The 16295-nt window shown below is 33.9% G+C and overlaps 1 protein-coding gene across 1 annotated transcript in view; it reads right to left on the bottom strand.

Moving 5' to 3' along the window:
* LOC142337791 (mitochondrial ornithine transporter 1-like) overlaps nucleotides 1-14220 on the bottom strand; it is a 49735-nt gene extending 35515 nt beyond the window's left edge. The window contains exons 1-2 of the mRNA XM_075387310.1: nucleotides 13793-14220; nucleotides 10655-10775 (exon numbers count right to left, since the gene is read on the bottom strand). Of these exons, the coding sequence (XP_075243425.1) occupies nucleotides 10655-10775; nucleotides 13793-14019 (348 nt within the window). The 5' untranslated portion in view covers nucleotides 14020-14220. The remainder of the gene's footprint in view (nucleotides 1-10654; nucleotides 10776-13792) is intronic.
* Nucleotides 14221-16295: the final 2075 nt, after the last annotated feature.

Raw genomic sequence — 16295 nt, 5'->3', positions numbered from 1 at the left:
TTTTTGTTAACTGATGGTCGCACAAATTTTTGTCAACTGAAAAACATTTACCAAAATTGCTAATTCCTATTAATAAACGAAAAAAATAATCGAAAGCAAAATGTCATTCAACGAAATAAATCCACTTTTGTTAAATTAAATCGAACTGTTTTAGGGAAGCTATTATAATGTCATTGAACTGCAACAATAACATTCATTGAAACGTAACAGTCATGAGTCAAAAATGTAACAGAAAATTGTGCAAATCAAAATGAATAAAATATCGTAAAAATTTCAGAGAGCAAAAACCTGTTCCGCAGGGTTTGGAAGGCGAATTATGGCAATTGATTTTAAGTAACCAGATAACGCAAAATTGGGCTATAATCTCTGCTTTACTTTTCCATATGAAGAAAAATATCCAACGGCCTTACTCTTCACATACAAGCCTATCCGGCTCACTAGAAGCACATTTAAAAATGTCTCTACTAGAGGAAGACCGTTCAGCCAAATTTTCCGCACCAAAATTATCCAGTTTTTTTTTCCATCTACGAGGAAAAAGCGAACGCAAAAGGAGATCACTGGCAAACTTGTGATAACAAAATTTAAGGAATCAAATTGCTACCAGTTGGAACGATAATCTCTGTTAGTTAACTCGAAAATCAAATGTTCAAAGTTTCAGTTAAAAAAGATAACCGAAAACAGCAAAATTCTCAATAAAATTATATCGAATCAATAAAAAGCAAAACAATGTTTGCTCAAAATTTTCTAGATTGCGTCATTAGCAATATTGAGGTCCGCCAAGAAACCAAATGATTTAACTTATCTCAATATTCAGTAAATTTGAAACAATTTTTGCACAGTGTATTTTGATCACTGTCGTTTTACTTTTCACCATTTTACGTTTTTATTCGAAACAACGGATGGTTGTACGCCATTAGAATCACTATGAACTGCAGATAAACAAAAACCTGACAAAAACCATTTCGAATTTTTCGGGATCTTTTCAATCTCTCTCCCCCAACTCCATATAGTAAAAAATCTCCTGCCTATCTTAGATATACTGTTAAACATATATAAGCACTGTTCGGATCAGCTGAAATTACTATAAGCGGGATAGCGAATCGCTGTTCACTTCCAGGTTTCTCATGCGCCGCGGGATGAAATCCGGAACTCGCGGGTGGTTATAGTGGCAAAGCGCAATTGCCGGCCTGATGGTTGGTAGTTCTTTTCACTTTAAATTAGAATTCGGCTAAATATCACAGTATTGCTTAATTTATCCTATTTGCGTTTAGCATATTATATGCATGCGTGAAACGTTGATAATCGTCTCTGATTGGTCAAAACTGATTGGTCGCTGCTCGTTAAAAGTCTATTCAAGAAAAGCTCCCCCATTTCAACAAATTATGAACCTGGTCCCTTTTATAACAAAATAGTGTTTATCATATAACTACTTCATTAACTCAAACTTTTGAATATGTAAGGAGGTACCACAGGACTGCAGTTCATGGCCATGCCTCTCATGCGCTGTTGAATTTATTCTAAAAATCGCGGGCCGATTATCGAGGAGAAGTTGAGACGCAAGCGACCAGGCCCATCGGCCCGCCAGTTGTAAATTACTTTTGATTTATATCTCAATTCGGCTTATTGCCATAGTATAGTTCAATTTATTCCATCCAGTTTAACATGCATGTATATGCATGTTAAGTTAGCTCTCTTCTCTGATTGATCAAAAAATTTCTTGCTTAAATTCTTTAAAAAAGGGGAGATTCTATTCTATTTTACAAAAGGTGGAGATGGTTGAAAAGGGTGGGGCGGGGAGACGTATTTCAACTAAAATAAGTCGAAATAGTTTGGAACCTGTTCAACAAATCAAACAACTAATGAACAGATGATTTACGAACATTAGCTAGAATTTGGGAAAAAGGAATTCATCGATTATAAAGTACAAATTTTAATTGTCATTTTCTGAACCGAAGATATCAAACGTCGAAGGTTAAATATTGGACTACAAAACACTTACAATTTTCAAAATATAGCTATCATTATGCCTGAATTGCGATATAGAACAGCGAGACAACTAGCTAAGAAAGACCACTGAAACCAAAAACAAACCATAGCCGGCGAATTGCCGGAAAATAGCCGCCGTTGACGCGCTTGACAAACATTGGATTGAAACAGATAAAAGAAGAGATAGAAATTGACAGAAATTTTTCCCATGCTTCAAAAAGTGCTCAAATTTAGTATGCAATTTCAGTTAGATTCTAAAATTATACTCAATTCAGCTTCTAAACTGAAAGATATTGGGCTCAATACTAATGTCAGCTAGAATCGTTCTAATGAACTTTGATAACCTAATGCACCATGCCTAAATGACCGAGCTTTATAGGTTTATCCCGTTTATTTTGATTTTGTTCTTTTGACCTTGACTGTATTCACTACATTGCGTAATTCAATGCGTGAAAAAAGTTTAAAATCCATTGGGTTGAAACAGCGAGTGAGGCTAGTCAGAAGTCAAGCGTGAAAATCGTGACTTATGTAAAACAAAAAAGAAAACGTGATGAAAAGGTAAAGCGAATTAAAAAACATAGCAGGACAAGTCCTGACGTACAATTCAAAGAATTTTCATTGACTAAACAAAAAACTAGATCTGGAATGAACTTAAAATGGATTAGGGAAACCATTTAGAAAAAAATCCGATCCGAAAAATCGAAAAAACAGTAAAAACCAAAGTAAAATTGCCGCATGTGAACAAAAAACCACTAGCGAGAAAGCGAATTTTTGTTCAAACACCATTTTCTCACTCTACTTTAAAATTAGAGCGAAAAAATTTCACGCCGCAAAACCACTCGCTTTTTCGCTCCATTTCCTGTTTCGGCGTGACCAAAATCACCACTTCAATTTGACTTCAAAAATCATGAAAATGTGTGAACAGATCTTAAAAAAAAGACAGCGCCCCAATACAATTCAAATTTTTTGAATTGTAAAAAACGCCTAAATAATAGCCGTTGAGAGGCTGACAGCTGCATTAATTATATGCAAAGAATTCGATATTAAAATCTATCCTTATTTTCGATTTAATATTTGAATACTATTGTATTTGAGTCATTTGTTTTAGTTTGATGGATAGTTGTTTCCATTTGAAGGTTGAACTTTCAACTTCGATTCGTTAACTGAGAGCAGTAGTCATTTTAAGTGAGATAAGTCATGTAGCATGCAAAAATTTATCACATAATTGACATGAAAATTCAAACTAAGACGGTAAAAAAAGTGTTAACATCTTTTCTATAACCACAAAAACTGATAATTATGCGCGATAATTATTGAAAAACAAAATAAAATCTTCAAGAGATCTTCTTCAACACCAAGGAAAACAATCCCGGTTGGAATAATTCATCACGAAAACTGTACAAAATAACCAACTAACAACGGCAGAATTGCTTTCGGACTATGGGAGCTTACAGAAAACTTTTCCATTTGCACGTGAGGAATGTCATTTTTAAGATTGATGAAAGTCATGTGCAACCCAAAACTTAATTACGCAAAAGAATGAGAAAATCTCTCCCGTAACAGTGAAAAATAATTACGTCATACACAATTCAGTCAAAGTCGAAACTGCATGAACAAAAGAACAAGAAGCAGATTTAGCGATCGTGACGTCTTACGGTCATATAATCTTGACGATGTTAATAAAAAAAACAAAGGAGTTCAATAACAGCCCTAGATATTGTTTTGCGGCTATTAATAAAAGATACCACAAAGAGAATAACTTTAGTATTGACAGATCTTCTATAACCAAACAAACTGCGAGGAGAATATGCAAAATAGAATTCATTCACAGAGGGGTGCTTCAACATATCACGAGGAAAACAATCACGGATGGAATAAATCAACCAAAGAACGGTGACACCAATAGCGGCACTTTTTCAATTGACTTTGAGTAGTAAGCAACTGTCGCTAATTGAGTTAAACCACAAAACAAAAATAGTCTTCGAACAATAAAATAGTTTCCTTTATTTGTTACTTTTCAAAAGAAGACACTATAAACTGAATTACACTAGAAAAAAATGCAAAAACACAAAGCGATCAACTTTCTAATCAGATTTTGCAACTTTTGCTCTCAAATTCTCTTCATTGATCAAACATACATAACCGACAGACTGCCGGAAAATAGCCGCAATTGATTCTCATAACAAACATTGCGATTCAAGGAACATAAAAACAATGATAAAAAGGATTGTTGTACAAAATTGTGATTGATTTTTGTAGTTATGCATGCTCCTGTTTCGTACCTCGAGGATGCAGGGGCTACTATCAATGCCAAAACGCATTACATATGTTAACTAAACTTATAAGAAGACAGATTAAGTATCGGTCATCTAAAATTGCGTTTCTTTTTTGATTTCGGATTGAGTTTTTAGATACTGATTCTGTTCACAATAGATTCCTTTGCTGCGCAACTGTGTTTTAAATTATTTTCAGAAGAATGCGCGAAGAATGAAGCTAGCCTAGAGAAGTCAAAAATACTTCATGTAAAATGTTGAACAAGCTGTGAACTAAGGTAAAGCGAAACAAATTTTTGTTCCACGAAATGAAAAAATAGGAACGCTATAATAGCCGGTTGAAAAGATGAGGGCGGCTAATAACCACAAAATAAAATTTTCTACATCTTCTTCAAACTTTCTTCAAAACAAAATTGAACAAAAATTTGTAAATTGATTTGAAAATTTGTAGAAAGCAGAAATTACGTTATTACATGTAGATAAGAATCTGCTAACGACTTAAATTGACAAATTACAGTAACAAGTGCAAAATATAGCTTTTATCTAGCCGGCACAGAGTGCGTATCCGTACAATAAAGCTTTTTCCTGAGGTTTAATTTTAAACAATTTTTCCTTGTTACCGTACACCTCTCACTAAATTATCTTAATCGTCTTGGTTTGTTAATCCGAACTAGTTCAACGGATAACGTTCAATGATTACTCTAACTTTTTTTTTCTACTTTCAGATGGAATTTTCCGCGAGCAAAATTGTAGGCTCAAAAGAAATACCAAATTTCTCTTTCGTCAAAAGCGGATAAAATGCTTAGTTGAAAATACTGAATTACTTATGTATACTTAGTACTGCAAGGGTACTTAGGTAACTTAGTAATACTTGAAAACATGAGCAGATAGAATTGAGAATTGGGTATCTGTTTTCTGATTAACTTTTCTCTGTACTCGACATCCAACCTGCTGTTTAAAATTCAACAGGTTTCTCCCAGCCAATGCGTACGTTAGCACCTATTGTATTCTTGCTAACATTTCATGAAGAGCAAATTTAATCAACGGGACAATGATCTGGAAATAGATAATCTCAAACTGTCAATATATATATATATACAAATGGTTAACAATAAAACGTGATCTATAAAAGAGTTAAAGAAAGTCCTGAAATCATTCCGACCAAAGTTCGACCTTTCAAAAACAAAAACTTCTCAACAGCAATTTAGAACACTTTTAAAGACTATCAGAACATGTCTCTATCAATGAAATCAGAGCACCACGAAGAGCAGCAGATCCTGTCAGGAGGTCTTCCAGTGGCCACAATGAGTGGGACTAGCAGTGAAGTGGTACCAGGCACCTTCTACAGACACCAGAGTGCATTCAGGACAGAGAAGGCTGACTCACTAGGAAGGGACTCGAGGGTAGAGGGGGTGAGTTTATAAAAATTGATGACAGAGCTAAGATAGTGCTACTGATTTATTAAAGCTATATCTGATAATATAATGAAATTATAGAATGAACCTTCTTGATATATAGAAGAACTGAACAATATTGATCTTATCCTGATTTATCTTTCAGACAAGATTCGAAAAACGAGACGTTGCAGGCCACCAACTCGAAACCGTCAGTACCAACTCACCTCATAATTATGATCTATTACCCAATTTAAGAAATCGTTTAACGAGTATGTGTTTCAGACGCACAAGGAGTTTGTAGCAGCAGGAATGACAAAATGAAAATATCAGTAACGCTATCAACCAGCTTGGATCCCAGAAGCAACTTTCACACAATTCACAAACTGAAACAAGACTGGCATAAACTTCTCTCATCTAAAGTATAAAGACATCTATAGTACACTGATTATAAGTATTATCGCTCTTACCGATCGCTAACTTTGATGTTTATATGAATAAATTGATCATTTATTATTATTGTTTCATCAAGAAAATTCAATATCATTACGTTTACCTTTCACTTTCTTATTCAACGATTGATTACTTTTCACGAACAATAAATCTCATTGCCTTCCAGATAAGAGTTTACCAAATGAAGCCATATGTAATACGTAAGAAGAGAAACCAATTCAAAGACCTAGAATAGATATAATACATAGCACGAAGCAGCCCAGAAAAACTCGAAACACGAGGCTGACTAAAATAACTGTCACCGCAAACTCATAAAAATCGCCAAATCAAAGGTATCATAAAAAATGATCGCTTCCGAAAATCCACACCTTGAAAACATAAACCCACTAACGTCCGACAAATTGCTCTCGAGCAACAGTCGGGGCATTATACTGGCTAGACTCATTAACCACTCGTCAAGCAATTCAAAATTTCACGGGAAACACTGCATGTTCGATAACCGATTTTCCATTGGAATTACGTTTACTGAAAATTGTGATCAAGTTTCTGCATTTCTGTTTTTCCCATTATTAGCCATAGAAATGATTACTAAAACAAAACTATAAAAATAAGCTTCTAGCTCAAGCTATACAAAAACAGATGTAAATTACAAATATTTTTTACAACAGGTTACCTAAAAATCTGTGCCATCTCACTTCTAACGATTCTGATCTGAACACCTTCTGTTTCACGCTAAAGAAAACAAACTGAACACAAAAGGAAAATAGAAACATAGCTGGAAAATAGAAACATATCAAGAAATTTGCCGCAATAGCTTCATAGATTTGCAGTTTCAAAGGATAGAAGAAACAAAAATATTATTAAATACTGAGATGTTAAAATTTGACCTACTTTGACCTATTTTCTTAAGTTTTTGCTGCTTCTATTAGCTGCTCTAAAAATCTGTTAATTAGATTGACATGTACTCATATGAGCCAACGTCAGAGTGAGGTTAATCACGTGTGACCATAAAATTAATCACGCGAATGAAGAAAAACACTCTCCATAAAGAGTTTAAAAAGACGTCACGCACATAATTCAGTTAAAATTGCATGAAAGAAGGAACAAAAAGCATATTTGAAGTGAATGTGACGTCATATGGTCGTGACAATAATACTGTTGACGAAGTTAAAAATATAGCAGGACAAGTCCTGACACAATTCCAAGAAATTACATTGACTTAAAAAATTGCCCCAGAATGTAGTTTGAATCGAATGGGAAGATGGAAAAACCCTTGAGAATTAATCGGATAAAAAATCCGAACAAATAGTAAATATCAATGTCAATATCAATACTGCATGAGAACAAAAAAGCAAGAAACGAAAAGTTTTGTTCAAACACGTTTTTCTCACTCCACTTTAAAGTTAGAAAACATTTCACAACGCAAAACCACTCGGTTTTTCGCTCCACTTCATGTTTCGGCGTGACCAAAATCATCACGTCAACAATCATGAAAAATGTGTACAAGTCTTCAAAAAAATACAGCGCCACAATACAAATTAAATTCTTTGAATAGTTAAAAACCAAGAGAAGGCAGGTAATTGCCTTAATTATACACAAAAACAAAATGGAGTGACATTATGGTGCTCTCAGAGACTATTCAACGGTACACAATTACAAACTAAAAATCAAAACTTAGAAAAGCGGAAAAGTTATTCAAGCAAAGAGAAATCTGACGAAAACAAGAAAATCCTGTAAAATTTTTGCTATCTAAAATATTCGAAAACGGTAACTTATACCAAGCACGTACGCTTTTCCAGTAATTTCAGTGCAAGGCGCAATTTATATAAAGACAAAAACTGCAGCTGAAGTGATCGACTTTGCGCTGAATCGATTTATTCCGTATTACCTCAACAAAAATCATCGACGGCAGATTGCCGGAGTAGCTGCGAAAGAATACACTTGCGTGGCGTATAACAGAGATAGATACAGATGCAGATATAAGTTGAAAAAGTTATCGACGCCGCTCGAAAACTATGTAAAAAACATTCAGCGATAAATTAAAGCTTGCGAAAAATCACAGCGCAGAAGCCTTTTCATTAGGGGCATTTATAACACACTATGAGTTCCTTTACACATATTAGTTCCTTTGATCTTAAACTAATTCAAATAAAACTTTTAAAATTCAAAAAAAATTAACGAGAGAGAAAATATAATCACGCAAATGACCTGAAACTTTTGATAACGAGAGTGAGAATTGACGTCACGCGCGCAAATGCCGCTTGTGAGAGGAAGAAGTAATTCACAAAACTTGACTTTTTAAGCTTTGCTATGTGAACAAATGTAAAACGAGGAAGAGCGTCAGACGACGAAACAAAAAACATAACAGAACAAGTCCTGACGCAAGATTCAGAGAATTTTCATTGAATTAACAAAAATTAGACCTAGAAAGTACGAGTGAATTGGAACCATTTCCAAAAAAAAGAAAAAACATCCTAACAAAATAGCCGGAAGAATTCCGGAAACGACTCGAAGCGTTGTCTTCGTGAAAGAATTTTCTTTAAATCAGCTGATTCCTACTAAAGTGACAACTAAAAAATCAGTCAAATAATAAAGATGGCTCGTAAAACCAACTGAACTCAAAAATTACACTACACTCACATATAAAACCAGCCCATTTTTCTGTACGCAATTCAAACATCAAAGCACATGAGCAGCAAAAGTCAAGCTAAGTTAGGCTTATAAAACTTTTGTAAGAAAAATTTCAAAACTGCAAAAAATGGCCAAAAATTTTAACACTATTTATCAATTTCCGTAAGTTCCCTCAATCGAAACAGTGTTTCACTATATAACAACGGTAATTAATTGGTAACTAAATAAACTTTGTCTCTTTAAGTATAAACATAAGTTGTCGCTTTAAATCACAATGAACGCGATAAAACTACACAAAGACCAAAAAATTAATCAAATCGGAATAAATAATGAAAACGACTAAAAAGACAGAACAAGGTTAAAACGCAAAATTTCGTATGTTATCAAAAACAAGCCCTAAGAATATTGGCAAAAAAGTGTTATTCGAAATTTGTAAAAGTGAAGCTAGCAAAACCTCAGTGCCCTATTATGTTGAATAAAATCAATTGCCAACAAAAAAACTTCAAAAGGAAAAGGACAAAAATTATTAACACAAATCGATAAATTTCATTTTTGTGAAGTCAGGGCGAATAAAACTATAGGTCCTAGAATAATATTAGAAAGAAACATGCTATAATGTGGAGAATAAATACAATGAGAAAAAATTTAAAAAAAAAAACTAATTCCGGAAAAATTTAATTCAATCTAAATCCCTAAAACTCAAAATTAAAAAATAAGGAACATGGAGTTTTTGTTATTAAGAAGTTGAGGCTTAAGAATATTACAGAGCCATCTTCCTGTCTCAGTAAGAAGAAAAAACACTTCAATTGCGAAACATAAAACAATTTGAAAAACAAAATCAAAATATGGTAAAAATTTCTGCTGAATTTTAAAGATCGCCAAAAGCAATTCAATTAGCAACAAGAGGAAACCAAAAAGATCGATGGTGCAGCAAAATAATTTTTATGGAAATTGAACTGAAAGTAAAAACAAAAACTTGGCGAAATTTGACAAAAAGCCAAAATCGGATTAGTATTTGAACAATTTTATAAAATAAAAAACACCTAACGTCAAAAAAGGCATCCAATTCCAGATTTACGCAAAAGACATTGACATATTTACTATTTTGGTAATAAAAAAAACCGTTCACAGAGCCGTTAAAAATAATGAAAAAATCCAAAAATTGGCAAAAAAATAAATATTGGCCAATTTTGCGCTTGAAACGCATTATTAAGCTTTCGGAAACATTGTCGTATCAATTTTGGATGTTTGAATATGCATGCATTTACATGAAAATTTTTAAACTATAAATTTTCAACTTTAAATTTTTTTTACACTTTTGAAGTTTACAGTATAAAAATTTACTTGTACAAAAAACCAAGTTACAAATTAAAAAATTGGGCCAAATGGACGAAAGTACGGCTAAAAACGGTCATCTATATGCACCAATCTCTCAAAAATTCTTTTCAAAATCAAAAAGTCATCCACTGAACGCAGCACATGAACAAAAAACCTCTATCGCTCAGAAAAAGTTAGTTCATACGGCAATTTTGCTCACTTTCACTATTAGGTCAAAACGCCGCCTGAAAAATAGTACTTCTGGTAAAAAAAACCTTAAGAAAACCAATACGCCTCTTCGAGTCGTAAAAAATACAGCACCCCAATACAATTTGAGTTCTTTGAATTGTAAAAAACCAAGATCACCGCAATATAGCTCCGCTCAGCTTACAGCTATAATCAAATAAGTGAGACTAAAAATTGAAGGACAAAATTTGCACAAAAGTCCAAAATGACATAAAAATTATGGTTACTTACTTTCTTTGTGGGGCAAATATTCATGACAAAGGAGTGCTTTTGTTTAAAACCACACAATCAAGAAGATGAAATAAAAACCAGGACAAAAGGCAACACCGGATAATGTTCGAAATGTTAACTTACACCATAGAACAGGAAAAGGACAGAGTTTTCGGCTACATTTGCTGCTATTGCAGGCATAGTCCCAGCATACAACCCTCGGATTCCATCTACCTTCCACGTGTGAACGAAACACTTCACCATGCTAAAACAAAATATCTATGTGTCAACAAGAAGCACAAGAGTAACATGCACATAATATTGAAACCGTTACTTCTGTGATCATTATATATATTGTTCTAACAATTTTCCAAAATGAGTGAATATATATGCGAGGCCGGCTATTCTTCTTCAGTCAAATTATCTCTTTTTGTTTACGCATCGTATAGAAAAAAGTAACATCATTTTGTAGCCCTGAGAGACTAGTTTTGATTTTTATGAGAAAACTAATTTTATGGCAGGTTGCAAAGGGAGCAGTTTACAAAATTGGAAGGAAAACAGGAAAAGGAAATAATATAATTGCTGGACAAATTGTCATTAAATTAACTAAACTTATGAACGATTATTCAAATCTGTTTGAAAAAACAACGAAGACAAAAAAGGCAGTTTTTTTCTATGCTCGAGCTCTTTCTCTTCTTCTTAGTTCCCATTTTAAGCATTCAATTTTTTGTATATCAAAATTTTTTGAAATCAAAATAGAAAAATTTTACCGAATATAGGAACCGAAAAGTTAAACAGAAGGTAAAAATTTTATAAGAAAAAATATTAATTTCTCTTTTCTTTGAAACCTTAAATGAACATTTAAATTCATTTACTGCCTTATATTTAAATTCTCTAATTTCATTTGCCAGAAGCCTTATTCAAATGAACTACTGTGATACTCCTTATTTAAAAGAAAACTACAGACATTTTTCTAGACAAGAAAACCAGAAAAATATGATCCGTTTCGTTTATCCGTTGGTAGTTTGACCGGCTTCTCTGACAAACTATTTTACCTAAAACTTAAGGCCTCTCTATAATAGAATATTTGGTTAACGCCAAGGGTATGGAACATTATTTAAGATTTTTTGAATTGAAAAGGTCAAAAAATTTTTAATTAAGTTGATTAATTAACTTAATTTAACGAAATCTTGAGGAACCTACAATCATTCTCAAACACTTCTCCTACTCCATTTGAACTGATTGAAATTTCACAGAATCGACCAAACAAGAGATATTTGAGGCGAAAACAGTATTTTTTTCCAAATGTATACTCTGTATGAGTGCTACTAATTCTCCAGGTGTCTTCAGAATTCAAGCGCCCCACTTAAATTAACTTTGATGCTTGAGCTGTTTAAATGGTATCGTTTTGATTAGCAGTTCGATTTAATTGAAATTCAACAGCAGACTTCCACTTCAAAGAATAAAAGCAGGTAAAGCTTTCGTTGTGAAAAAGTTCTTTTCTATACTGCTGCAAAATACTATCCAAAAGCAAGTCCACCGTGGAATTAATGGTCCTATCAAAGACAAACGGATCAAATATGGAGAGAATGTAAAAAAAGCAGAAAAAACGAAAAGAGTAATATCTTTTAATACTATCTTTCAAAAGAATACACTTTGTCAACTCTTCTCAACTTATGCTTGGTTGACTATAAAACGTATTTACTCCGTTGCCTCAAAATTGCTTGAATAATCAAATTACAGAAACCATCTGGGCAAAAATATAAAAAACTTAAGTATTTCAGAACGAAAAATAATAGAAAACCTAAATTTAATACGTTTCTTCGATTCGTCAAGAAACCATTGAGTTACTATTTCGTTTTGTTCATTTTTCACAATTAGAAATTTTTAAAATACAAATTCATTGAAAATAAAAACATAGCTGGCAGATTGCCAGAAAATAGCCGCAATAGATTCGTAGATCTGCAGTCTCAAAAAAACAGTAAAAGACAGACCAAAAAAATTTGTCTTTGCTGCCTCTATTAGCTGCTCTATTAAAAAACCTTCATTTAGAGTGACACACACCCATTTGACCTTATCTAAGTCAAGTGTGACCAAAAATTTAATCACGCGAATGAACAAAAAAATTCGCTCCACTAAGAGCGAAAAATGACGTCACACACGCATTTCAGTTGAAATTGCAAGAACGAATGAACAAACAGCAGATTTGAAGTGGTTGTGACGTCATATGGTCGTAACAAAAATCGCGACGACGAAATAAAAAAACATAGCGGGACAAGTCCTGACGTACAATTCAAAGAATTTTCATTAACTTAACACAAAACTAGACCTAGAACGGACTATGAATGGATTGGGAAAACCATTTAAGAAAAATCCTATCCAAAAAATTGAAAAAAAAACTGTAAAAATCAAAGTGAAATTGCCGCATGTGAACAGAAAACAACTAGCGAGAAAACGAATTTTTGTTCAAACACCGTTTTCTCACTCCACTTTAAATTTAGAGCGAAAAATTTCACGCCACAAAACCACTCGCTTTTTCGCTCCACTCCCTGTTTCGGCGCGACCAAAATCACTACTCCAATTTGACTTCAAAAATCATGAAAATGTGTGAACAGATCTTTAAAAAAAGACAGCGCCCCAATACAATTCAAATTCTTTGAATTGTAAAAAACCAAAAGAAGGCCAATAATAGCCCCAGCTATCGCTGTGCGGCTATTAATAAACAGAGTTCTCACCGAAACGAAAAAAAAACAATCAGCAACTCGTACTTTTCATGGCATCTTGATATTCGGTGGGTATATTTTCAATTCAAAAAATAGATGAGAAAATTTTCAAAAAACGTGTAAAAAAATTTTCGCCTCAGAGCAAAGACCTCAGAGCTACGCACAGTATCGAACGAGCCGTCTTGTTGAAACCATGCTTGTCCAGAGAGAACATCCTCGAATAGGCCACTTCAGTATCGTCGGAAACGATCAGGGATCTCCAATGTATAAAATACTATGTCAATCCAGCTCGATTTTTGTGGAACTCTTACCAACAGACTTTCTTGAAAATAAAATGTTCGAACTTGCTGAAATTTCCCCCCTTTACATGAAAAATAATTGATTTTTATTTGCTCCAGTTAACAAAAAGGTTGCGTCGTTTTTGACTGATTATTGTCCATTACGTGGTGGAGAATATTACAATTAATATAACCAACAAACGCTGTATCATATTGAGCAGGCTGCATCAATGAGTTCATTTTCTCATGAGAAAACACCACAGAACTTTATATCTATGCACCTTGGATATTTCTCTGGAAATGCTTGCTGTTTCACTTTCACAGTGTCCAGGGACTGTCCAGACAGAACTGTGGCAACACCTCCAAGTGCCCCTGCAGTGAAGTCAATAGTTCCCTGTACATGCTTCGAAAGTTCCCGTTTAGAGGTAAAATTTACGGCTAATTCAGTTGGAGTCAGCAATGAAGATTGTCCATAGTCGGTGAAGTCTTTCTCGGATTGAGTTGTCATTCTGGTATGTCAATGGGAGTCAACTCCTTTAGGCAGAGATCATTTGAGCAACTTCAATTATTTGGAGTATTCACGCAAATTAAATTTATTATTTGCTCGGTGATATTTCAACTGATGAAGAACATATGACATCAGAACTACCAACAAAACGTTATCGTTATTTCATCAACATTTCCATTCATTGCATGGAAATCAATCAACTAATCTGAAACAAAACCATCAAAATCAGTCCTGAAACCTGGTTAGAAACCGAGTTCAACTTTGACCTCAAAATAAGATTTAAAATTAAAGCGCTCACTTGACACAAGAGCACATTTATTCAACATAATAAGAATAATTGAGCGAACTTTACTGTTCGCGTACAACAAAAACTATGGAAAAGTCATTTAACAGCTTGAAACCAACTTTCCTGTCTGATTTAGCTCCCTGCTATTTGAATAAAGACTTTTAACCTCAAATCAATCATATTTACTATCTTTTGAAGACACTTGGTACTCTGAAATCTAGGTTTGGCTCTAAACAGCGCGGGGCCTTCATGTTCAAACGCACATTCCATACGGAGCCATAATATAACGTATGTAAATTGCAGATATAAATGAGCATATTTTGGTCCCCACAACAGCGTATATTTAGGCCATGACTTCCATTTTTAACAGGTGTAGATTTCAGATAAAACTTTGTTTTCATCCAATGCGATAAAATCACAAATTCAAGTTCTGTGACTGCAAAAATCATTTGAGTACGAATAATTTCAGGCCTCGCTGAGAAATTAGCTTAAATTGTAGAACTCAAATGGAATCAAAACAATGTGTCTCAGTTTAACAGGAGGAACCGACTGTTCACAAATTACCCTTCTGTCAAAATTAGTAAAATGTTTATGCCAAACATTACGATTGACTAGTCAATCAGAAAAATTCAAACCACCGTGACAATCAATAATAAAAAGTTTGTTCACAGGGGGAAGCAGGAGGAGAAAGATCCCCATTCTCTTTCACCCAAAATCCATTTCGGACAATTCTATTTGAAAACATTTCATACTATAAGGGTTGTGCTCAAATGTGTTTATTGGCACCCAATTTAAACTCAGCCGCCGGCAAATAACTGCTGGAAAGAAGAATGAGACATAATAATAATCACAAAGTTTACCGGACCATGTAAAACTTCCACAACCATAACAAACTACTGATTAAATAAAACAATTAATAATAAAAAGCGAGAGTTTGATCATGCCGCAAGAGGCCTTGTACCAAGGACTACACAGGCGGACTAATTGGGATAAATTATCCATGAAAAATGTTCTCCTTCCTGCTTGAATTATTCAGTGAAACGTATTTTATTTCTGGACTTCAATTATTTGGTAGATCTAAATTTGCCCCTTCACTCAAAGGCGTTGCTTTAATCTCGGAAACGTGTTTATCTTCGCATAATTTTCTGCTCTGTAAACCCAGCGTCAATACACAAGCTCCGATAGCTTGTGAGATCGATAGGTAAACTTCAGGTAGGTCTGTGTCCTCTGGCTAATACAAGCACTACTTATGTGCTAACTTCGTTACTCGATTAATTTTTGCACCTGTTTAAACTTACTTTCGTTTCGACCTCACGAAGTGAGGAAAAGAATATTATGCTCAGCCTTTTCTTGTTTCGGTATTTTTGTGCAACAGACATACCTTACAAACACATGCACGGTATCAATCGAAAGCCCCTACTTACAACAGAAGAAAATGATCACAGCGGTTTCAAGAAATCGTTATTTGCTATAAATCGAAGAATTCAAAGGCTGTTCTTCTGAGGAACAAATGTTTTTATTGTTCCAACCAACTTTAGTGGGGGAGGAACTAGATACTCAACTGGGTTTTTTTTGTTCAGTCAATTTTCGCCAATCGATATATTCATCGTACAGGATTGCGATTGGTATCATTAAAAAGCTTGTCCAGCGGAAGAGTCCAAATTAAGATTTTTTTGGATCTTCTCTTTTTTCCGAGGAGTAACGGTGATTTAATGATTTGTGAACAAAAATTCCGTTGTTTTGTTCACATTTTTTGTAGTTTTGCATAAGTTTTGATCAATTTTTGTCAAAATATGATAAATTTTTAACGATAGTCTGATTGAGTTTACGTTTAAAGAAAAAATAGAGCCGGGGAATTGTTTGAGCCAAACGTTTTGGCAAAACTTTTAGCTAATTATTTGAAAATGCATTTTCTTTTTTTCCCATAAAAACGTTATCAAATATGCCTATTTAGTCCAATTTGTCCAGTTTGACCTGTCGTCCAGATATA

Source organism: Convolutriloba macropyga, chromosome 4, assembly GCF_964194025.1.
Source record: "Convolutriloba macropyga chromosome 4, txConMacr16.3, whole genome shotgun sequence".
Taxonomy (NCBI): Eukaryota; Metazoa; Xenacoelomorpha; order Acoela; family Convolutidae; genus Convolutriloba; species Convolutriloba macropyga.
The sequence above is the reverse complement of the archived record's forward strand: the minus strand, read 5'-3'. Positions and strand labels throughout refer to the sequence as shown.